Source organism: Rhipicephalus microplus, chromosome 2 (genome assembly GCF_043290135.1).
Source record: "Rhipicephalus microplus isolate Deutch F79 chromosome 2, USDA_Rmic, whole genome shotgun sequence".
NCBI lineage: Eukaryota > Metazoa > Arthropoda > Arachnida > Ixodida > Ixodidae > Rhipicephalus > Rhipicephalus microplus.
This window is the reverse complement of record NC_134701.1, coordinates 138,024,002-138,049,762: the sequence shown is the minus strand read 5'-3', so window position 1 is coordinate 138,049,762 and position 25,761 is coordinate 138,024,002. Positions and strand designations below refer to the sequence as shown.

Here is a 25,761-nt window from a genome sequence, read left to right as displayed (position 1 = left end):
GAGAGACAATACTCACATACGTAAAATGCTGCCTCTTGTCGTTTCGACGGTCGTAAGCCGTGATTGCACAGCACACCTTATTTGATTATTTCGTTAGGTTGGTTTAAAAGCTATCAAATTTAATAAAGACTTAACCAATTCACAACTATCTGCGAGTACGTTATGCGAAGCTACACAGTCCGCAACCGATTTGTGGAAGTTTCTGATGAAATGGAATGTATTTTTTGGGCTTGCCATACACACTGATTGAATTACATCGGCCAATATTTTAGTCAAAAAACCTTGTGTGCTTGCAGATATTGCTTTTGTGTTTAGAAAAAGTGGTTAACAATTTAGAGCACCTGGTACTCTACTATAAAGAGCTTAAAGCTGGGCTTCAGCACCAGAACTGATAGTAAGGATCTAAGTGATTGCAGCCCTCGCTTATTCGCAGCTCCGTACGTTGATAGATGCATGCCTGGTTATGTATACGACATGATTGCAGTAGTTGAAGGCTACAAAATAAAAGCAACGTATTTGCTTAACCTTTTCGTAAGCTGAAAAGCACAGTATATAGTGCAATTACAGTGCCTTCGGTATTGTGTGCTTGAAAAAAGTATTCAGATACTGAACCTCCGATTGACTCATTCTTGCTATAACAAGCGCCTTTTACTCAGTGAAAATTTTCACATTATCTGACGAAATGATCGAGGTTGCGCTAATTATGGTTTTTTTATTGATATGATATATAAGGAGATGTTGGCGCACCATTATGGCGCCGGCTACTCCTTAATTATAGTGTTCCTTTTTTGCACTTTGATGTGTAGGGAACGGTGTATATTCACACGGGGCAAAAGTCGACAATATGATTTTCCCGATCTCTATAGGTAATGAAAAATACTTTCTCTTATTTCATTGTTTCAGCCAAAGCTGCTTTTACTTGTTTACCTTTTTATGCGTAAAAGTTGATGATTGCTCACAGCGCTCGCGCAGGAAAAATACGCAGCTGGGGTCAATGTGTTCGTCACACCTTAAAAAGGAGCTGAATTCTGCCCGGAAAAAATTTCCGATCCGTGCATGAAGTTACTACGGCGTGAGAAACGCGAATATTTATTTTTTGTTACTTTATACTACGAGCTGCATAACATCAAGAGTTCAGATCGTTTGGTGCCAGGAGACAAAGTGCAATTTTTTTTTAATGTGAAACCACACTTTGGCTAGCCTGTTTAGCACTGTCCCTCAGTATGAACGCGCCACGCGCCGCAGGTGTTGGTGCGGTACCAAATAGGTCACGCTGCTGCTGCGCGTGGACGTCATGCTCTCCTCGCAGTGCACGGTGACGTCACTCTCTCCCTTGCCTGCCGCGCGCTTGCCATGGTGCCCCAAGTTTCCCGGTTGTGGTGTGCTCGCCTGAGCGACAGTTACTAAGTCACTTAACCCCACTCTTTACCCTTCCTTATTAAAAACATTCGCGACCGCCGCTCGCTACACCACTGACTCACCGGTTCAAGCGCAATAAACCTGACACGCGCCTAACGTACTCGTTGAAGCATATCGATACGCGTCACCTACAAGACCTACGCCAGCCATTGCTTCAAAGGTATATTCCAGTGGTCACCGCAGCAACCGCGCTAGCACCGTTCAACCCCTGACGCCACCTGAGCGCAACGCTGCTGCTTCGCATTCCATCAGGGCTTCCTTCTGGGAGATAGTGCAAGTTTTTTTAAGTAAGTAATTTATTTATTTTTACTTGTACACACAGTGCCCTCTGAGGGCGTTGTTGTAGAGGGGTTTACAAATTCCAAGTTGGTATACGTCAGTGAGAACAAATTGCACGGCACAAAACAAGATAAGAACAAATAAAGAAATATATAAATTACAGCATACAATATCATTGTCTGACCACATACTCCTTTAAAAGTGAAGGAAACACTGTTTCAGGGGCGGTCACAATACTTTTTGGAAGACTATTCTATTCGTTACAGTTATAAAAAAAGTATTTGCATTGGTTGATGTTCGGCACATACATTCACATTCTTTCAAGGGATTGTTCCATCGTGATGAGGCGCATGTTGGTGGTTTGATGCATTTATATTTATCAATCCCAGATATGTTCTTTTAGGTTGTTGAACAGACATAGCCTGATAAATGTACGACTTAAAAAGAGTAAGAGCAACCAAGTGCACTAACGATTTCGGCTGACCTTCTAGTGAAGTCATAACTACCCGTCACAAACCGGGCGGCACGTTTCTGGATGCATGCGCTCCAATGTATCAATATTTACTTTTTTGGCCGGGTCCCAGGCAGTGCAAGCATATTCTGAAATGGGGGGTTCATTTAACATGCAAAGAACTTGTTTAAAAACAGAGGGGTGGTTCTGAAATCGCGGCCCAGAAAATTACACATTATTTCGAATGAAAACGCATTTGCTAAATTTAGCGATGCTGGTAGCAACATTTAAAATGTTTGCTTAGAATTGAGCCGGGCTCGACAACTAGTTGTTTTGTAGCCCATGTACGAAAGCTCTTGTGTTCCTTTGCCTCGTGAGTGCATCTTTTGTCTTCTGTATACAGTGTTGTGTCTTCAGCTGGTTACAATGGCGCACTGTTGTCAGTCATTTCTCTCACGGGCAGACGCAAACATAGCTACGACAACAACCGTGCGCACGGAAGAAATATCCCAGCCTGACTCGCGATGCACGGTGGGAAAGGCATCGGTGTGAAGAGTAGCTACTATGTAGTTGGCGTGTATACATATATGTGAAGAAACAAACGTTATGAATGAGTACTGCAACGAAAGAACGTTTATTCTTGCCAAACTGTAATATTCTCCTCAGTGCGGCATTTCGGTTCTCGAAATTTTTTTTCTGACCTGCAGACTACTGGAGAAGAGGGTACCTCATTCCGATGCAAAAACAAATAGGCGGGCTTTCTTTGCGTAATGCTTCGTTACCCTTCGTTTGCGTAAGGATCACCACGTCACCCGGAACGCACCTTCCTCATGGTGAGGGCGACGGAGTCAAACGATGTTCATGGGTGCCCGTGTGACGAGGGTATTAGCTTATACGTATACTTCTTTACGTTAACGTGTTTCTGGATACCGGTTTGCGTTTACCGTCTTAACGTAACGCATGTTTTTCAACGTTCTGGCTGCTCATACGTAAACGCTTGCATTCGTACGTGAATGTGTATATCTTTACGTTTTCGTTAACCATAAATGATGGTGCTAGCTGTATTTAAACTGTATTTCACTTACATATGATTGAATCACCTCTGCAACAAAATCATGAGACTTTTTTTATTGTGTACAGCAACCTTGTTTACGCAAAAGGGTGAAAAATAAAGGGTTACTCCAACAATGGTGTAGACAACTTGTGACACTTCATGCAACCACAGCTATCCGTGCACTATGGGCGTGCGTGAGGCTGACATGTTGACGGGGGAAAAAGAACCTTGAGTCCTTTATTTCGCTTGCTTATAAAGCCACACGAACAGGAAAGAGGGAAGGGAAAAGACACGGCTTGTGTCGAGTGGAAATGATGACGTGTGTTGCACTATCACCTCACGATACATCCTTCTCCTTTTGAAGGTGCACATACTAGAACAACTAGTGTAATGCACGTATTAACAGCACACAAACACAAAAAAGGGAAAAGTTCAGGGCAACTGCTTGAAATTTGAGTCGTATTGTATGCGCTGAGGTGGCCCGGACTGGCGGCTAGATCTTCGTAATGATGTTGTGGGGTATGTCGCCATGACTGGTGGTGCTATAAACAGGTCGGGCAGGTCGGGCGTATCAAGTGCAGTTTGTTGGATTTCGTCAGTATTGGGTTCACTTTCCACGGCACCCTGAATGCTTGTGGGGAGCAGATGTTGCCTGTTCCGATGAAGTCTTTTGTTGTCTTCTGTCAAGACTTCGTACGATCTTGGATACACCTGCCTGACCACTTTCACTTTCCGTGACCAATACTTTTTCTTGATCCTAACAGTCTGTCCCTTTGCAGATCGCGTTTGGAATGTTCCTTTTGAACACGTTTTCACACTTGCGTTGTCCTCTGGTCACTCAAATCTGGAAGCGTTGGCCTTAATCGGCTTCCTTGGAGTAGTTATCCGGGCGATCGTCCATCTTCTAAGGGTGTTGACCTGTAGCTGAGGAAGCCCAGCCAGAAATCTTCTCGTGCGTCTTTTGTTTTCTACAAAATTCTTCTAGCTACCTGCACGCCCTTCTCTGCTAGTCCGTTGGACCTTGGGAACTGCGGGCTTGAGGTAACATGTCTGAAGTCATACTTGCTTGCAAACCGGCTGAAGTCGCGACTGCTGAATTGGGGTCCGTTGTCTGTACTTAACTCTTTTTTTTTTTTTGACGGGTGAAAAAAACCTCGAATCCTTTATTGCGCTTGCTTATAAAGCCACACCAACAGGAAAGCGAAAGGACACGGCTCGTGTCGAGTGGAAATGATGACGTGTGTTGCACTATCACATCATGATACAATCGACACGTTGGCTTACGCCTTATGTTTTATTGGATAAAATATGACAAAGTTAACTCATTCGTAATAACGCCACTGCATGGTTTTATACACCAGACGTACAATGCACAATGCTTCTGCAATAATGATTTTGTGAATACATGGTTTATAATTGATTGATATGTGGGATTTAACGTCCCAAAACCACCATATGATTATGACAGACGCCGTAGTGGAGGGCTCCGGAAATTTCAACCACCTGGGGTTCTTTAACGTGCACCCAAATCTGAGCACACGGGCCTACAACATTTCCGCCTCCATCGAAAATGCAGCCGACGCAGCCGGGATTTGAACCCGCGACCTGCGGGTCAGCAGCCGAGTGCCTTAGCCACTAGACCACCGTGGCGGGGCACATGGTTTATTATGGCCCCGCTAGATGGCTCCACCTATCCAGCATATTTAAGAGTCGCACGCTTACAATGTCGATGTTCTAGCTTTGGTAAGCCTGCTAAAACGATGTAGTCGCCATTGGCGCTCGCCCTTCGTCTTATTATCACTCCATGGCTCGACTCTTCGCAGTGCGGATACTGCGAGTTCCTACGAACAAAGGTAGTTTTGCGAGGTAAGGCTGTAAACGTAAAGGCTATCTGGCATGTAAATTACGTTACGTTGAAATTTGTGTTCAGTGAAGAACTGCGCAGGCGCAGATTCTATCTGGTGTCCGGTAACACGGTAACGTAAAGAAGTATGCGTGCAGGCTAAACGACCCTGATATTAGGTGTTTTACATGCGAAAACAACGATATAATCAAGAGAGACGCCGCAGGGGAAGGCGCAGGAAGTTTCAATTTTCTGGTGTTCTTCAACTTGCACTGACATCGCACTGTACACGTGCCAATTCTCCTCCATCTAACTGCGGCCGCTTCGGCCGCAATCGAACCCACGACCTTCGGATGAGCAGCTGAGCATCTTATCCGCCATATACGCCACCACGGCGGACTTGACTGGGAATCATCTGACTTTTGTGCAGTGGTCATCTCACATTGGTTACAAAACTGCCGCAAAGCGAGCGCAATGTCGTGCTTAGTTGGAATTGCGTAGAACTACTTCGTATTTCATACTAGCTCTCCTCTAGTTGAGTTAAATCTTCTCACCAATGTCTACGGCACCTCAGAGTCATGTGATGAAACGAAAAGCACAGAAATACTTCAGCGTATGATGACTGGTTGTGCAAGATTAAGTGTAACATGTTAAAATATAGTTATTGTAACGTTTTTCTTTCGCTTTTAGTTTTTATCCAACGATCACAATGAATGAGTGAATGAAACTTTTACTTCACCTTAGAGAACTGCTCTTAGTCAAAGTTCGGGATAAGGTAGCGAAAGGGCTGATGACATTGAGTAGACCTCCTACTAATTATATACTAACGCTAGTTACCGTCTAAAGGTCTCTTTCCTACTATTTTTTACAGACTGTAATGTGTAAACCATATTAACGTCCCATTCTTACAATTACGGCTTTATTATTCATACGTTATAAAGGCATCCTTCTTGCTTTATAAAGACTATAATATTTTGACCACCTAAAGGTCCCTTTCTAACTATTGCATAATCACTATATTACTTAGGCCGTCTGAATGCGTCTTTTTTGGCAATATTAGGTAGACCGTCTGAAGGCCTGCAACTTAATGACATGCAAAGGCTACTGCAAATACCGGCCCTAAGGCCTCATTTATGAGTACATTTAAGAATTTACCTTGAAAAGACTATTACCTTGAAAAGAAGTTTCATAACATTTGACCTCCTCCCGCTTATCCTGTCCCAAAACAAGCAGGACATGCTATTAGCACGCACTTGCACATATGGAAGCTACAAATTCATTATGTACGAAAGACCATAGAATTATTACAAACATAGGTGCACGCGCTATATAGTACTAGTGCCCTACATACGAGTGGAGAAGCCGACGGCGTACCATTTATTCCTCTGATCAACAGTGCTCACTAGCGCAATCGCTTTCCTGCTCAAAAATGGTGTCCATAAAAAATAATTAACTCGCTTGGTCGCTACCTTGTTCACCATAAGCAGAACAGTTGTAAAAATGAAAATTATAATCGATCTACTTACTAATAACTTGATGGTGCTAGCTCACTGTGTTTCGCTTCAGTATGCCTTTTATTTTTTCGCATTTGGTTGCAACCGTGTTCACTACTATGAAGAGCACCAGGACTCACCGAAATATTCTCGAACGCTTTCTGCACAAGAAGCTTTTCTGAATACGCACTTTGTGGCATAAACTGAATCCATCTTATTTACTGCATGACGCCTCTTATATCCTCTGAGGCATTGAGAGTTTGATGCATGCGCTAATAAATTACACAGGCCAGTGAAACGTATTATGCATATTAGCTAAAATGATGTCAAATGATTTTGACTTCTGAAAGTAGTAAAGCACACCTCTTTCATTCAGCACTTTTCAGGTGTTTTAGAAGCAGTGCTCTTATTATTATTGATGTTTTTTAGTTATTATCAGCAGTGACCGTGAAGCACAGTATAAAAATAGGGTTTCAACACAAGTGTTCATTCCACTTTTGTTAGCGCCTCGAACATGGCATTTTTTTGTTTTCCTACGCGGCCGGCTTCGTTTCTCTTTTATTTGTTTTATTTTTCGTTCTTTCTTTATTTAAACGAGCCTGCTGGGAGGCCCAAAAAACACCTGAAATGGATTTCTGTGGAGCTGCGGGAATCAACAGCCTGTTCTGACCTCTTCATCTTTTCAGGCACTGCGCCGTGCTCCCGACCGGGTTGCAGAAATTAGGTGCCTTTTCTCATTTGCTAACCACTACCACCACCACCATCTTTTCCTTTCCACCTATACACCAGAACCTGCCATATTGAAAAGCGCGTGGCACCGTCTGTTGCAAGCACGGCGAAGCAACACTCTCAACTGCCAGGCGAGCAGATGCTCTGCAAATCAAGCGCGAAAATTCACAACTCGAGTCCGGCTGTAACCATGTTTCGCGCTATTCCTGTGCTGGAATTGTCTGCTGATTTCGTGTGAAACGTCGAGGAGACCTTCCTCGACAGTCCGGAATGTCTGCAGCACGTCCATTGCAGAATACGGAAGCAGCTTCGTCAGGTACGTACTATTGCGATTGAAAGAAACACAAACATCTGAAAGCGTTGCTTTCAACTCAGTCGAACTGCGCCGTGCCTTGGCTGTGGCAAGGCAGAATTTGTGCTGTAAGCTGGCATCAACGTAGCGCTAGAAACTGGTTCTAACTTACGCTCATGTACCGCATGCATGTATATCAATTGTCAGTCCTACCGGGCACTCGGAACACACACGCCCTGCAAAAGTGCCAGCCAGAACAAGATATTAAAATGCTAGGGTGACGCCGGCCGAGAGCAAGTGTAGGTTCGCCTAGTGACAGTCAAGGCCTGTCGCAGTTCGACCAAGTCGAAAGTCATGCTTCCCGCGCCGTTCACGCATCGCGATAGTAGGCCGTTGCAATCGTACTAAACATGCGCGGTGCGTGCATCAACGCGTGAGTCGTAACACGTATATCCTATTATTAACGTGCGGCCTGCGAAAGAATACGGCAATAGTTTTGTGCCTCGTACTACAGGCATACTACACGCAAATTGTGGCTGTAAAGTGTAACAGCAGGAGTTGCACTAGAATAAACGCAATAAGTATGCTTACTTCTGCACTTAACTGGGCTTGTAGTTTTTTCTCCTGATTGCGATTATATCCATAGGCACTGGAGCTCGGCGTTTGTCGTTGTGGACGGAAATCTGTGCCATCTAAAGACACCGCACCAGCACAATTCCCGCGATGCATTGTGAAATTCACAGGCGGTGATCAGCAATCTCGTCCTCATGCGATGTCTGTTCTCGCATCAGATGACAATGCAGTGGTACCCATATAAGCGGTCGCAGCGTCAACAGGTGCTTTTTTCACATTTTAAACTCCCTGAGCGACTGCATTCTATGCTAACGAGGAGCGCCTTGGCAGTTGCAAACAAATTATGGCGTCTCTGGGAGCGAGAGGAGACCGCTGAAGACGCCTGGGTGCGAGATAGGCGTGCTCTCGTCTATAGTCAGGCAAGTGTCGAAGCTGCACGGGGCTCGCCCTTTTCTCGATTTCTCGAGTGCTTTTAAATGCCGATGAATTTCGTAGTTATGCTATGTCAGGCATCCGGCGTTGTCCGCGGCGGTGTTCGCTCACGAGCAGGTGGGATCTCTCCGCTATCACTCCCTTTTACATAGCAACGACTGCGGGTGCGCGCGCTTATCCTTACCGCTATCAACGAGAGCATGTGGTGCGAGAGAGTGTAGGAAAGGGTACGTGGGGTGCTTCGCCACTCCTTCTCCCGCCGTTCGCTTTTTCTTCTCCCTGCACTTGTTTTTCCCGTTGCTCGCGTCTGGCTCTGGACCGTTCGCTTCCTGGCCGCCTCTCAAGGACATCTCGATATGTGTGCTGGAGAAGTCGCTGTGAAACGCCATTGCCGAGCTGAGAATGCTGGCGCCCCACTCTCTTGTCCGCTCGCTCCTCATTTTCGACCATTCGCTGGCTGGGTGCCTCTCAAGCAGATAGCAGAAGTCCGAGAAGGCGACTGCAAAAGTACCCTCTCTCGGCGCAAGAAATGCCTTCGCATTTCCTCATGATTTCCTTTAGAGACGTTAGCGCATGTTTATTTAAAACACTCATTCACAGTTTCAATGCGAATCATTTTTAGCGAACTTTGGTGAGTTTGAGCGTGCCTATCTATCTATCTATCTATCTATCTATCTATCTATCTATCTATCTATCTATCTATCTATCTATCTATCTATCTATCTATCTAGCCACCTACGACTTTTAGTTTTGATAATGGTATCAATACCAAACTTGGTATGCCGTAACATGACTGCAACAAGAACATATTTGACTAGTCATAATATGAAAATGAAGATAAGTATATCATAAATGTCATGATTTACATTCATGGTCCTCCAGCTCTTGCGATGATTTCGTTCACATGGGATGTTGCAAAACTTGTATGGTATGACTGATTGCATGGCGAACACGAGCTACAGACCCTAACATGAAAATCATGGCATGTGTTTCATGTAACAACATGACTACATGCCACGCTCATGATGCGCTCGCGGCTGTTTCGCTAGAGTCACATATACCAAACTTGGTATCAAGGTACGCGCGTAGATGACGAGGGTATGTGACTGGTGCAAACATGATAATCATGAGATGCATGTCATGTAACAACATGACTACATGCCGTGCTCACGATGCACTGGCGGCCGTTTTCCTAGTTTCACTTATACAAAGTTTGCTATTACGGGACGTGAATGGATGACAAACGTATTCTGGTGCAAACATGATAAACATAAAATGCGTGTCGTGTAACAACATGACTACATGTCCCGCTCATGATACGCTCGCGGCCATTTCGCTAGCTTCACATGTACGAAACTTGGTATTACGTGACGCGAACAGATGACAAAAATAAATAACGCATCCAAACATGATACTCACCACATGCATGTCAAGTAACAACATGACTGCATGCCACACTCATGATGCGCTCATGGCCGTTTCTCCAGCTTCACATATGCCAAATTTTGTATTACGCCATGGCAATGGGTGACTAGGGTATGTAAGTGGTGAAAACATTATAATCATGAGGTGCGTGTCATGTGATAACATGACTACATGCCACAGTGAAGGTGCCTACACATTTAGACGTGACGTGGTGCGCGTGCTCACCGGCGTTTATTTCGTCGCGTCGCACCGACATTGCCACGCCAGGCGCCAGTCTTGCCAAATCGTCGCAGGTGCGCGCCGCCCTGCGTTGTTTTAACACATGCGCGTTTCAGCACGTCCAGCGTCTCTCCGTCACGAAAAGAGGGAGACGCAGGGTTGTCTGGGTAACTCATCGGCACGAAATGCAGCATGTCGCATTTCGCACCGATTGCCGTCGGCAAGCACCAACGAATGCTGGTCGTACCTGGCGTCACACTATAGAGTACTCGCATTTTGCAAGCGTATAGCGTCGCTGCGCCAAGCGTACGCGCGCGTCAACATTACGCAGAGTATATTGGACCTGTCGTGATGCGCTCGCCGCCGTTTCACCAACTTCACATTTGCGAAATTTGGTATTACGGGACGTGAATGGACGACGAAGGTATGTGACTGGTGCAAACATGATAATCCTGACACGTGTGTCATGAAAAACATGACAACATACCACGCTCATAGCGTGCTCGTGGCCGTTTCGCTAGCTCCACAAATACTAATTTGGTATCACGTGATGTGAATAGATGACAAAGATACACGACACACCCAATAATGATATTCATGACACGTAACTCATGTATGACATCATTTACTTCCCTCTCGTGACGTTGTGCTGATTTTAAACTGGCATATCAACCTGTCTTATTCGTACTTGGCTAATCATTGTTCCCACTGTACGTGGGATCTGCCAATTTTAAATGCAAAACATTTCTTAGTGATCTTAGGTGACTTTGAGCGTATCTATCTATCTATCTATCTATCTATCTATCTATCTATCTATCTATCTATCTATCTATCTATCTATCTATCTATCTATCTAGTCACCTGAGACTTTTAGTTCTCTTGGCCGTTTCGATAATGGTATCGATGCCTAACTTGGTAGGCATAACATGACTGCTTGAAGAACATATTTGACTATTCATAACATGAGAATCATGACATGCGTGTCATGCAGCAATATGACTACATGCCACGCTCATGAGGTACTCACGGTTGTTTCGCTAGCGCCACATATACCAAATTTGGTATTACGGTACGTGAATGGATGACGAAGCTATGTGATCGGTGCAAACATGATAATCATGAGATGCGTGTCATGTAACAACATTACTACAAGCCACGCTCATGATGCACTCACGGCTGTTTCGCTAGCTCCACTTATACTAAATTTAGTATTAGGAGACGTGAATAGATGACGAAGGTATGGTACTGGTAAAACATGATAATCATGAGAATCGTGTCATGTAACAACATGACTACATGCCACTCTCATGATGCGCTCGAGGCTGTTTCGCTAGCTTCACATGTACCAAACTCGGTATACTTACGTGACGTGAACGGACGAAATAGGCAAATGACACATTCAAACATGATATGACGACATGCGTGTCACGGAACAATATGGCTACATGCCACACTGATGATGCGCTCGTGGCCATTTAGCTACCTTAAGATATGCCGAAAAATGGTATTACGTGACGTCAATGGATGACGAAGGTATGTGGCTGGTGCAAACATGATAATCATGAAATTCGTGTCATGTGAGAACATGACGACATGCCACAGTCAAAGTGTCAATACATTTCGACGTCACGCGGTGCGCGTGCTCACCAGCGTCCAATTCGTCGCGTCACGCCGGCGTTGCCACCCGCGCCAGGCACCGGTACTGCCATATACTCCCAGGCACGCGCCGCGCTGCGTTACTTTTACGCATGCGCGTTTCAGTGCGTCTGGTGTCCCTCCATCCCGAAAACAAGGAGACACAGTGTTGTCTGGGTAACGCATCGGCGCGAAATGCAGCATGTTGCATTTCGCGCCGGTTGCCGTCGGGCCACGCCGACGGACGCTAGTCGTGCCGGTCACGCCTGGCGTCAGACAATGAGTTCTCGCGCTTTGCTAACGTAGCGTCGCTGTGCCCAGTGTGCTCGCGCGTCAACGCTACATCGGAGTATAATAAGCCCTTCATGATGAGCTCGTGGCCGTTTCGCTAGCTCCATTTATACGAACTTTGGTCTTACGTGACGTCAATGTATAACGAAAGCATATGACTGGTAGAAGCCTGATAACCTAGACACGCGTGTGTTGTAAGAACATGACAACATACCACGCTCATAGCGTGCTCGTGGCCGTTTGACTGGCTCTACATATACTAAATTTGGTATCACGTGACGTGAATAGATGACGAAGTCAAACGACACATCCAAACTTGATAATCATGATATGGAAGTCATGTACGGCATCATTGACCTCCAGCTCGTAATGTTATGCTGACTTTAAAGCGACATATAAACCTTTCTCATTCGTGCTTCGCTTATGATCGATTTCCACTGTACGTGCGATCTGCTTTTTTTTCGAACCTAATTGATTGAACGGTTTACTACGTGATTTGAGGCTTGTCATATCGATTTAATCGCGTGTAGTGATAGGAAACGCTGGGGAAGTTTGCTCATGTGAGACACACGAGATTGAGCGCTTCCTGATTGATATGTGGGGTTTAACTTCCCAAAACCACCATATGATTATGAGAGACGCCATAGTGAAGGGCTTAGGAAATTTCGACCACCTGGGGTTCTTTCAACGTGCACCCAAATCTGAGCACACGGGCCTACCACATTTCCGCCTCCATCGGAAATGCAGTCGCCGCAGCTGGGATTTCATCCCGCAACCTGCAGGTGAGCAGACGAGTACCTTGGCCACTAGACCACCGCGGCGGGGCAATGTGCGCTTCCTGCGGCCTGGGACGCTGTTGCGTCGAGAGCCATTCTGACCGTTAATTCCTCTTTCATTCTGTACGCCATCATTTTAGGAGCGAAGCTCCTTAAGGCGTGGGTTGTGCGTCCCCTGTATGTAGCCACCTCTCGTTCAGTTCTAAGTATTACGCCAGCCACCGCCCGATCTAAAGGGTACAGCCATATCCATCCGTCCATCCGTCCATCCGTCCGTCCATCCATCCATCCATCCATCCATCCATCCATCCATCCATCCATCCGTCCGTCCGTCCGTCCGTCCGTCCATCCATCCGTCCATCCATCCATCCGTCCATCCGTCCGTCCATCCATCAGTCCATCCGTCCGTCCGTCCGTCCATCCGACCGTCCGTCCGTCCGTCCATCCATCCGTACGTCCGTCCGTCCGTCCGTCCATCCATCCGTCCGTCCATCCGTCCGTCCGTCCGTCCAAAAGATGCAAGATGTTATAAACTAGACGGCGGTACGTGTAGTTGATTATGAAAGATGCGAGGTGTTATAAAATAGGAATGATGCCACATATGGCGCGTGTCATCGTTCGATATAGTGCGGCGACGCACGCTAGGGGGAGCGTTGCAATAAAATCGAGTGGGCAAAATGCACGGAGGATTCATGGTTTACCAGGTTTACGTCCGGAGCTTCGCCCACTCATCATCATTCACTTCGTGGATATGGCGGCATTTTTTTCAAATATTGGCACTTGTAGACACGAGTGGCCGTAAGGTGAAGTAAAACTACCAAAATGTGGGAACACCGATATGTGGGAACAGTTCACCACTTTTTTTTTAATCAGGTACCACCTCAATGAGCAAACAGTGATTTCATGCTTCGAAGTGGACACGTCAATCGCAAGCTAGAGATAAGGCCACGCGTTGACAGCTCTTGCATCTCAACGGACTTTTATTAAAGGGCCACTCACCAGGCCCCATATCGAATTTTAGTTAGACGGTGGAAGTTATTGGGTGTACGATGAGGAACGTTTTGCCACAAAAAATTCTCGAATCGGTTCATTACGAGCGGAGAAAACAGGTTTTTCAAAGCGGTGCGAAACGAGGGTGAGAGGATTGGATTGGATAAACTTTTATTTGGTCCTCGAAAACACAAATCACTTGAATGAACCTAACACTACTGTATGAAATAAATTTATTAATGTTATAGCACTTTTTTCAGAGGTTAATATATTGTTTAACTGTGATATCGACGACGCTGTCTGACTGCTAATGTTATACTGTGTGTTCACAATATTCTGTAAATCATGAGTGCATTTGAAATGTGCTAACCTAATGTTCTTTTGAGTATTCATTGCGTGAACTGTGTGACTATTATTGGATGTGAATATTTGTTAAACCACTACTGTCAAGCACTTTCAATAAATATCTCTATTTGAACCTACGATCAATTTTTTTCTCCCTGGCGCATTTTCTAGATAGCTTTGGCTTCTACTAGAACTCGTTCACATATAAACACATACGCATATTACCATTAATATGAACTCTGCCCACCAAGCATGGCTTGGTGGGCAGTGTTCATAACCGTCATGATAACTTCGTGTTTACGGCTTTTGACTGTATCGAAAAGATGGCGGTTTGACCTTGGGCGTTGTGGTCGTATTTCGACGGAGAAAAAAAATTGACAGATCCCACGTACAGTGGGAATCGATGATACGCGAAGCACGAATGAGAAATGTTGATATGTCACTTTAAAATCAGCACAACGTTACAAGGTGGAGGTAAATGATGACGTACATGACTTCGGTGTCATGATTATCATGTTTGAACGTGTCGTTTACCATCGTCATCTACTCACGTCACGTTATACCAAATTTAGTATATGTGAAGCTAGCTAAACGGCTGCGAGGACACTATGAGCGTGGTATGTTATGTTATTAGATGACAAGCGTGTAAGGCTTATCTTGTTTTCACCAGTAATATATTTCGTCTGTTATTGACATCACGTGACACCAATAATTTGATATATGCGGAGCTAGCAAAATCACGGCAGGCGCATCATGAAGGGTCCAAACACACTATTGTAGCGTTGACGCGTGCGCACGCTGGGTGCTGAGTACAGCGACGCTACCTTAGCTGAACGGGAGCATTTTATTGTCTGACGCCAGGCGCGACCAGCGTCTGTCGGTTCTGCCCGACGGCCACTGTCGCGAAATGCGGAATGCTGCATTTCACACCGATTCGTTACCCCGACAACACTGCGTCTCCCCTATTTCATGATGGAGGGACGCCGCACGCACTGGACCGCGCATGCGTCAAAGCAACGAAGCGCGGCGCGTGCCTGCGAGTGTATGGCAGGACCGGTGCCTCACAATGCAACGCCGGCGTGACGCGACGAAATGAACGCCGGCGAGCACACGAACCGACTCACATCGAAATGTATTTGCGCCTTGACTGTGGCATGTAGTCATGTTCTCACATGACACGCATCTCATGATTATCATATTTATACCAGTCACAAACATTCGTCATCCATCGGCGTCACGTAATACCAAATTAGGCGGATTTGATGCTAGCGAAACGGCCGCGAGTGCATCATGGGTGTGGAATTTAGTCACGTTGGTATATGACACGCATGTCGTGATTATCATGTTTGGATATGTCATTTACTTATGTCGTCCATTCGCATTGCGTAATACCCAGTTTGGTACATGTAAAGCTAGCGAAACAGCCGCGAGCACGTCATGAGCATAGCATGTAGTCATGTTGTTACACGATACGCATCTTATTTTTATCATGTTAGCACCAAAATTATATCTTCGTCATCCATTAACGTCCTGTAATACGAACATTGGTATAAGTGAAGCTAGCGATACGGCTGCCGGCGCATTAGGAGCGTGGCATGTAGTCAGGTTGTTACATGACACGCATGTCATGATTTTCATGTTAGGGTCTGTCGCTTGTCTTCGCCATGCAATCATGTCATACCGTACCAGTTTTGCAACATGCCATGTGAACGAAACCAGCGCGAAAGCTGCAGGACCATGACATGTAAATCATGACATTCATGACATATATGCCATGTTTTTCATGTTCAGCTAATCAAATATGTTCTTCATTTAGTCATGTAATGCCATACTAAGTTTGGTATCGATACCTTTATCCAAACGGCCAGGAGACAAAAAAGTCGTAGGCGGCTAGATAGATAGATAGATAGATAGATAGATAGATAGATAGATAGATAGATAGATAGATAGATAGATAGATAGATAGATAGATAGATAGATAGATAGATAGATAGATAGATAGATAGATACGCTCAAGGTCACCGAAGTTCACTAAGAAATGCTTCACATTTAAAATGCAAGAATCGCGTCGATTGGGTGATATTATCACCCAATCAGCTGCTAGACACTTCTATAGTGTCTACCAGCTGGTAGACAGCTGGTAGACTCTTCTATATGCGATAGCGTTAAAGAGCTCATTTAGCGAAACTTCCGGCGTCGGCGTCATTGGTTTGTGTGTGAAAAAAAAATTGCCCGCAGCTTCCCTCGGGGGAACACTGAGGAGGATGCGGAGCATATAATTGGCAAGCACCTAACGACAGTGGGAACTTGGATGGGAACGTTCACGATCTGGCCCTTGATTCCGTACTGTCCGTTGCCGTGAGTCAAGCGTCGTATACTCATGAACGGGAGTTGAGGAGCGATGAGTCGTTCTTCAACCGCGTTCAACTCGGGTAGATGTTCGGGTCGGGGCGGGTAGCGGTAGCCGTAACTCACGCTAGCCGAGGGAACTCGACCGGCAATCAACGACTGCTTGCACGTAGCACACACGACGTAGTCGGCATAGTCGGTGCCCTTTCCAAACGTATCGCAAAGAACCGACAACGCTTTGGAGTTGTTCTGAATGTTGCCGATCCGAGTTAAGTTGTTATCGAATCAAAGACGATCACACACCTTGCAGGTGTGGCCGAAGCTTCGGTCGAGGAAGTCGCGCTTGAAGCGAGCGTTGGGCGTGGCATACTGCTTGGCGCGCCATGCCGCTACCTCGGCGCGCTTGCGCTCGCGGGCAGCATCGGGATCGGCCTCTCGTCGCCGACGCTTGCACTCGGCGTCCCGTTTTCGAAAGTCCGGGTCCTCTTGTCGACGCTTACGTTTCAAAGCGGCCGAATCCGGTGCTGCTGCTCGACGCTGACGTCTCTCAGCGGCTTCACGTTCTCTAAGTTGAGAATCTTCCGCTCGACGCCGACGTTTACGTTCGGCGTCGCGAGCTCTTCTCCGCGCTGCCTTGTCTTCGGACGACGACTTGGTTGCGGTTCCGCCAACACTTTGGCCGGCGCTGGTCGAAGGGACGTCGATCATTGCGACCTCGGACGTCGACGCGCCGTACAAACCAACCGACGAGCGGCAACTGAGCGAGCGAGCACCGACCTTGAGTATATATACAGCGCGACGGCGCATGCACTGTCAGCTGTCGAATGTTTGAGAAGGGGGAGAAGCGCAACGGCGCATGCGCGCGCGTCAGCTGCCGATGTTCTCGAAGCGCGACGGCGCATGCGCGCGCGTCAGCTGCCGATGTTCTCGAAGCGTGACGGCGCATGCGCGCTACATTATACAGCTAGCGAATGTTCGTGAAGAGGAGAAGCGCACGCGGTGTGTAGAGGAGGAAGGGTGCACAGATGGTGGAGGAGTGAAGCGCGCGCGGTGTGTAGAGGAGGAAGGGATACACAGATGGTGGAAGAAGGAGGAGGAAGCTTGCGGACGGCGCCGCACTACAAGCCTCGAGTATTAGATGCTCCGCATCTAAAATCATAATCTTTCGCGCGACTGCAAAATTGAGAACGCTGCAAATGAAATAAATGATAAGAAAACCTTGGGGCCAAGTGAGGATTGAACCAGGATCATTTGTGTCCCAGTGGTGGTCGAAGCCAGGTCGTTTGCGTGGCACGCGGATGTTCTACCACACGACCACGCATCTGCTATTGAATACAGTGAGAATAAGTTCCCCTGCTTAGAATAACAGTGAAAGTAACTTCCAGGCTTTGCAGAAATATGCGTCTTTTATACATGCTTCACAACGCAGCTTGAAGTATTGCAGTGATAATGCGTTGTACCAGCGCCCACAGCCAGCGGGTATCAGAACTTGTGAATATAATAATACCTTGATAGTTTATAGCCAGGCCACGTAGTGGGTGTATTGGCAAGCTTGCAAAAGCTTCATGCACAAATGTTCTTACGCTCTAGAAACAGGATATCGCTGTGACGTTCAGCTCCTAAGGGCGAAGCTTTAGGTTCCCTGATAAAAGCCACCGTACGTGTTCAAGCTCTATATGCATCAGTTCAGTAAGATATATGGTGTGTGGCGGCTACCGATGCTGTTGGAGCAACCGTGAATCTCCGCTTTTAAATGATTTTGAAAATACAGCGCTCTGTTTCATACAACTGCGTGTGGCCACTTGTAGCCGTTGTGAGTGCTGCGCAATGTTAAATGTTAAAAGGCACGTATTAAACTATTCTAACAACAGTATGGCGCAATATTATGTGCCTTCTCTGGCTCATGCATAAAATATGAATTTATACTCTACCTATCCATCTTGCAGTCTAATGTTATTATGGAAATAAATAAAGTTTAAAGGCGGAAAATATTTATAGTTTTTCCTTATTAACAGGAATATTACTAACTAGTGGCGCCGCGCTTAAACGTTTCATTATTAAGGTAAAAATGGTGCCAAAAATAAATATTCAAAGTAGTTTGAACTTGTAACTAGATTCCTCAGTAGGACACAATTACAAAACGCAAAATCTGATATGACCTACACAGCAACTGCAGACCTGCAGTTAACAGAACTTCTATGTTAGGTTACATGAAGGATTCGGCTCAACCTGCTCTGCAGATGTGCGTTACACGTGTAGGCGTCGTCTTATCTTGATTTGCACGAACAGCGATCATTCGCCGCTTCACCGCAGTCGATCACGACGTAGGCATTGTGTGGCGGGTTAGTCCATTTGTTTGCAGGACGAAAGCCACGATGGTGATGCGGTCTCCGTTGCCAGCTTCGACCACGCATTGAACAACATGGCCCCCGTAATACACCGCCTTGGCCTCGATGAGACTCCGCGACATTTTACAAGCTTTATCTACATACTTGTAGAGGCTGCTGAAACGCACGGTTAATGGAACATCGAAAAAAAAAAACACTCGAACAAGTTTGTAATATACGGCTCCAAGTGTGCGTAACGATCGAAAACACATACACACACACACACACACACACACACACACACACACACACACACACACACACACACACACACACACACACACACACACACACACACACACACACACACACACACACACACATAGTTTCACTTTTTTACACCCGATGCGGTCACTGGCTTTGGCGCGCTTGTCGGCCATCCGGACATCCTCTCAGCTTGTCAATTGGACCGCAACTAAAACAAGAATATATTCACACTCGGAAACAGTCGTTGAAGGCGTTCTTGACCCTCGTAAGGAATTTAGTTCGACAAAGTTTCCGTCTAGAGCAGACGATCGCCGTACAAGAGCTGCGGCAGCAGTGTCTTTCAAAGTGGAATCCTCAAATTGACGTCACACGCGAGTGGGCGCCACTCCAAGATCTTGAGGCCAATAGGTCAATGTGTAGGTGCGGTTGCTTGAGCTCACACAGCCATGATTTGATCATGCGAGGGACCACAGTAGAGGGCTCCGGAAATGTTTGAATATCTAGTGTTTTTCAACGTGCACCTTAATATTGGTACATAGACCTTTAGCATTTCGCCTCCGCAGAAATTAAACGAGCGTCCGCTGCCGAGATTCGACGCCACGACCTTCTGGTCAGCTACCCAGCACTACAACCAGATGGGGTGACAAGCAACGCCGTTTAACGCTTACTAAAAATAATGGATTAATACTCCGATAATAGCCTACATAAAATTAATCGCAGTACAGTGCCTCTCTTTATAAGCAATGTAGGATGGCTGTAAGGAGTAAACTCAGTAGTGGCTGCTGGTAACTGTTAGCTCAAATTAGGTTACTTTCGTAAATCCAATATATTCAGTGGCGTTATAACGTCCCATAGCTGCCTTTACACGCTTTTTTTGGTTAACTTTTTTTTTTTGACGCCTTGCTATAAGCTGACACGTAGTGGTGGTCTCGTTGTTACAGTAATAGAATACTGACTCGAAGATCGCAAGATTGAAGCCATGCTGCAAAGGTTTCATTTCGATGAAGGCAATGTACTAGTGGCCCATGTGCTTCAATTTAGGTGCGTATTAAAAGCCACCCTGTGACCAAAATTTGAGAAATGCCATGAACTACGGCATCATTCATAATCATACCTCCTGTATGGGATGAAAACCCACAAATTGTTATCGTTTCAAGCTGCCGCTATCACCACGTGCCACCTAATTACAAATAATCAGAAGTAGAACCAATCACATACCCAGGCGCTACACTCATTTCCGCTCCGTTTTCTGGTTCTGGGAAACCAGCCACGCTGAACGTTCTCCACAACCCTTCTTTTGAGTGAAAATTAGCTTGTATATTATTAGTTGGCAGTCTTCTGACAAGGGAAGGGCGATGTCTGGTATGAAATGAGTTCGTTTAATTGGGCAGTTCTAGAAAATACTGCTGGTTCTCCCTACAAACACTGTTGTGAGTAATGACACAAATTAGATTTCTGCCATAATAGATTGAAATCAAGAGTAAAAAAATATGTGTAATATTCCGTTCCTTCTTTTTGTCATCATCTTCCGAATGTGTGCAATATATAGGTGTGACATATATATCACTTTTGGGATAATGTAGTAACTGAGTAGGCGTGGAAAATCCTGTGACCACCGAAGTTTTTATTTCAGGAGAACTTACTAGGTGTACTGCATACTACTTAATTTCGCCGCGGGTCCAACGCACCCAGCTAAAATTCAAGTAAAGGAAGACTTCTTCGCCCAATGGTATCTCTCGAAATGGTCAGAAAATTATGACTCAAAGTCTGCTGGTGACACCAGAGCATTCGATGTACGCGTTCTGCCAGTGAAGATTGCTAAATGGAACTCTTCAATGAGAGAAACATTATGTACATCTAAAACCCCACAAGATGAACAAAGAAGCAAAGAGACAGAGCGTCCATCGCAACTGATTCATTCTAAAGAAACGCAAAAAAAATTATACATGCCGCACCGTACGTACATGCGGAAAGAGCACTGCTTCACGTAATCAATACACATAAGAGATCGTGGTGAAGGCGTATCTACTAAAGCACCAAAGAAAAAAATTGTAACTGAGGCACACGTGAAGCCACAGACGTGTCACTTATACATACAAATTGCCTTTCTTCTTTATCCAAAATGCTTCCATTATATTTTCTCGAGCCAGAGCATCTCAGGTTTAGGCCAGAACATAAATGCTTCAAAACCTTGGTAGATGAGGTTTCTCGTATGTAACACTATCTGATCAGCCCTCTCATACGCAGCTGTCTCAGATCAAAATGCGTTAATCATACACTACTCCTGTAAGGATACCTACGTTTACTCTCGGGTTTTACCGAATCCTATGACCGGAAGATCAACTAAGTTTTTTTCGTTTTTTTTTTCTAATTGACTGCTGTCTTCAAGGCTTGATGGTGTCCACCGCAAGAACTACAATTTGCTGTGCTCGGCGCTTGCTAGGCAATGGCGCGGAGAGATCTTAAATTTTTTTTGCAATACCAATGCTTTCTTTATGGTTCAACTAACAGCTTTGCAGTTCGAAACACAGAGAAATACAAAGAACGAGACAACGAAAAAAAAATATGGCGAGAAAGACGGCCGCCCAACCACGCTGTTCCTTCAGGCTTGACGTGATTAGGGCGAAGCTGCCTGCACTTTTTACCGTAAAAAATAATATTTCATTTCATAAGGTGTCATCCATCTAGTTTCCCTAATTACACGTAGCACAGAGGGCTTCTTCAGTCATGGCTTATGAAAAAGTCTTGCAGTTTTGTATTCATGGTAAAAGGAAAATAAACTCGCTTCAGCTTTCGAAAAAATACAGACCGGTTTGAGTTAGAAAAAAAGAAACGTAGCCCCCCGTAGTGGGATGCTCCAGACATGAAACAATAACCGACACTGCAAGTATGCAATGTCACTATCAGCCGCTTGTGTTGCCCATTGGGCTGAATGGAAAAAAGAAGTAAACTTTATTGAACTTTAACGACTCGGGGAATGACTACATGGAAGAGACCGTTTGTATGGCTTTCAATTTTCTATAAAAAACAGGTCGGAGTCGACCTTTCGCACCCAAGGAGAACGGTTCATTGAAAGGGCGCCTTGTCACACTAGCGCCCCCTTGTGAACATTCCATAGATTGCAAAATTCATGTACCTCTGCCCTAATTCCTGCTATCTCGTTGATCAGGAGTTATTTTTTCTTTTTATTCTTCATGGCTGCTCGGATTGTTCAATGACGTTGAAGTGCCTTCGTAGTCGGTGTTAAATTGGAAAGCTAAGTTGGAGCCCACTTATAGAATATGTAACCGCAAAGGCACAACGGGCGTTAGCTTCATTACGCAGGCTAAGCAAGAGAAAATACGGGCTGCGCCGAGACACGATGTTAATGATGTTTAAATTTGTGTGCGACCAATATTAGAATTTCGGTGTGTAGTATTCTCGGGGGTCGCTGGTTATAAACTTGAACCGCTAGTAGTGTTGAAACGAGAAGCCCTGCAAATATGCCTGGCACTTGTCAGGCTCGTGGCGAACATTGTATTGTATCAAGAAGCGCGATTGTGAACATTCCTCTGTCGATTGCGCATCCTAACGGTTCAAACATTCTTAATGTCCTACAGTTTACCGGCGCTAAGATCAGAGTACGCATTCATCAGCGACCCTGACTCTTTCTTTCTTGCACATTAGCCTCGATTTCATACACCTCAAATAATTTTTGTTAAAAAGAAACTGGATTGCATAAATGTAGACATTAGCACGGTAATTGAAACCAATTCCGCAATCCTCAACTTTAGGATAGAGTGCAATGAAATCTTCCCGCCACAAGCCAAGGTGCGATCTCTTGGATTTTTGACCACTACACTAAAAGATTACTCGATACATGCAGAAACAAAGAATGTAATTGCTACAGATGCTTCAGCCAACAATGAAAAGGCAGGCGTAGGAATCCCGTCTGATTTTCTCGGCTTGTCTTTTCCAGTGAAGCTTTCAGATTTCACTCCTATATTTGAAGCCGAAGTAGCAGCTTTTATTTTACCTTATCGAAAAATTCCCATGACAGAAACCAGTGCTATCGTACTAACAGACTCACTTTCGATGTGTGCAGCTCTGACAACCTCAGAACTATCTCGTGCTCTAGCCGCGTTCCATGTATTAGCACCGCCGCATTTAAAACTCCTGAAATTAATGTGGGTTCTAGGTCACTGCGCATTGCAATTAAATGAATTCGCAGATGCCCTGGCACGAGCTTCACTTGATAGACCTGTTTTTCGATAATTCCCGAGTTAAAATAGTTATCAGACGTTAGATATAGGAAATTTGCTATTTTTACAGATAGTTCGAAAAATATCACAAAGTGGACTGTTTTTCAGCTCCTCAAATTTCCATAGAAAGTCCAGTGCGGTCCGTCAAAAAAACGTTGAAATTATCATCTCCAGATTCCAGTGCCATATTTCCCCATTGAATTTTCATTTACACAGAGCTGGCCTGACCCTCTCCCCCCTTCGTTCGTTCTGCGAAGAATCAGAAACTGTTGATCAGTTATTTTGGCTCATGTCGGAACTATGCAGTAATTAAGAAAAGACTTTCAGCTATTCCATTTGCGAAGCTAGGTTTAAATATAAGCACAAAAATGTTCTAAATTTTGGTCCCTCTGTTTTGGGGAATCGCCGAAGAGATGTATTTGATGCAGTGTGTAATTTCATTCGACTCTAAACGTTTTTCAACATAAAGCCCACATTAACAAATACTTGAAAAAATACCGGGTTGAGTAGTAATTTTCGAAATGTGAATAAATTCACGTCATACCAAATTAATGGGGTTTGGCAAAACCAGCTGTCTGGTCGGCTCCTAAAATCAAGGTATAGCTATTAGTGTCTATTTTCTTGTTGATTTGCTTTTCTCACTCTCTGAATCTTTGATTTCTTTTTTTTTAATATACGGTCTTCATTGCACATTGTTTTCTGTTTTTGTTGTAAGCAATAGTGCAGCTATCGTCCATATGAGACTATATGTTCTCTTGGCCAATCTCCCAGAGTGGGTATGAGCCATGGATTAGAGGCTACAAACAAACAAAGAAACGAACAAAGTTGGTGCTTTCTTTTTTACGTTGTCACCTACCTTGTTGCCTGCTATCTTTTGGCCAGCGTTCGCGCCCAACAAAGCCATCAAAGAGCGCCAAATCAACTATTACTGTCCGAACGGGTTGACAGGAACCGTTTGCGCACTTCAGCATTTCTCTTGAAAACATGCGCTTATGAGAGCGCTTTTCACTCTGTATAAGCTTTATATATTGCTGTCTGCACACTGTTTTCTGTACACTGTTTGCTGGAATATGATCTTTCCCTTACGGAAGAATTGCCTGCTTCTGGCTTCATTAGCTCGAGTTCATTAGATGCTGCTCAACTATATGAGGCCATAGGTTGTACTCAAGTATTTGAGGTCATAAGCGACACATACGAAAGGAAGCCGAAGTTAGTTCGGAAACAGAGACTGATTTGTCATCCTTACGCAATGTTTTGGGCTTTTGTGTTGTGTGCTGCAAATAAGTATACATTACATGTTCATGGCATAAGAATGGAGGCTTGAGCAAGTTGGTATGCGTTCACCTTGGTTGAACAGCGCACGCTAGACGACGATAAAGTGAAAAGTACACAGACAGGCGCTGACTCGCAGCTAAACTTCATTTTAGAAAACACCTGTCTTTGTTTTTTTTTTACTTAGGCATCGTTTCATGTGTGCTGTTCTACCAAGATGCTCATAGCAGCGTGATCAAGATGATTCAAACAGTTTGTTTATTATTTCCTGCATTCATAGAGTAAGATTTGCCTCTTCCCCTCGTCTATTTCACAGTTCACTATTTGTTCCGAGATAACGTACAAAACACTGACTAAAGCTCGACTTGACACCTGTGATTGTGATGTGCAGTGAATGCTTGTTTGTTGCTTGAGGCCTAGTCAAGTGACGTTTCTCGAAACGTCACCTTTTGCCGCACTCACCATGACAATTTTGTGTTGTTGGAAAAAAAAGCCCATTTGGCACAAACGCCTGTTATTTTTGAAGTTTGATGAAGCGATGAAACACTTCCCATTTTTGAATTGATAACTCTGACCCTGAACTGTTCCAAATGGTGCTATAAGCGGGTAGTTCCTTCACTGTGTGCTGGAAGGTGTACTTAAAATTGGGCATTCAGAACAGTTCGGTGCAATCATCAGCTTTTCTCTGTGGGTTACTACCCTTTCTAGTGTATTTTTGCCTGCTCCAACGATGGTGGATATGAATATTGGCTTGGAGGCTTACGATATCTTTTGTAAGGGTAGAGGGATATCAGTAGCGCGAAGTGGGCTATTGTGTAGTTTTTAATTTCACCATGGCTGCCTCCCTTTAGGAAAGATACGAAAGCGAATCGTCAGGGTCTAGACGATAAGTATATCGCAGGCGTTCCAATGCTTCTCTCTTTAAGCAAATGATTCTAGCCAAAAATATATCATGGGGATAAGATAATAAATTACTAGAGGCAGAAAAAATATGTGTGCTCTTTCTAGATATGACGACTAAGCTTTAGTCCTTTGTTTAGAATTTATGCGTGTCCTTTG

The 25,761-nt window shown here is 44.9% G+C and overlaps 1 protein-coding gene across 1 annotated transcript in view; it reads right to left on the bottom strand.

Annotated features, from left to right (window-relative positions):
* The window catches only part of LOC119169733 (MAM and LDL-receptor class A domain-containing protein 1-like), a 228,200-nt gene extending 219,246 nt beyond the window's left edge, over positions 1–8,954 (bottom strand). Inside the window, exon 1 of the mRNA XM_075885553.1 lies at positions 8,750–8,954. Coding sequence (XP_075741668.1) covers positions 8,750–8,954 — 205 coding nt within the window. The remainder of the gene's footprint in view (positions 1–8,749) is intronic.
* Positions 8,955–25,761: the final 16,807 nt, after the last annotated feature.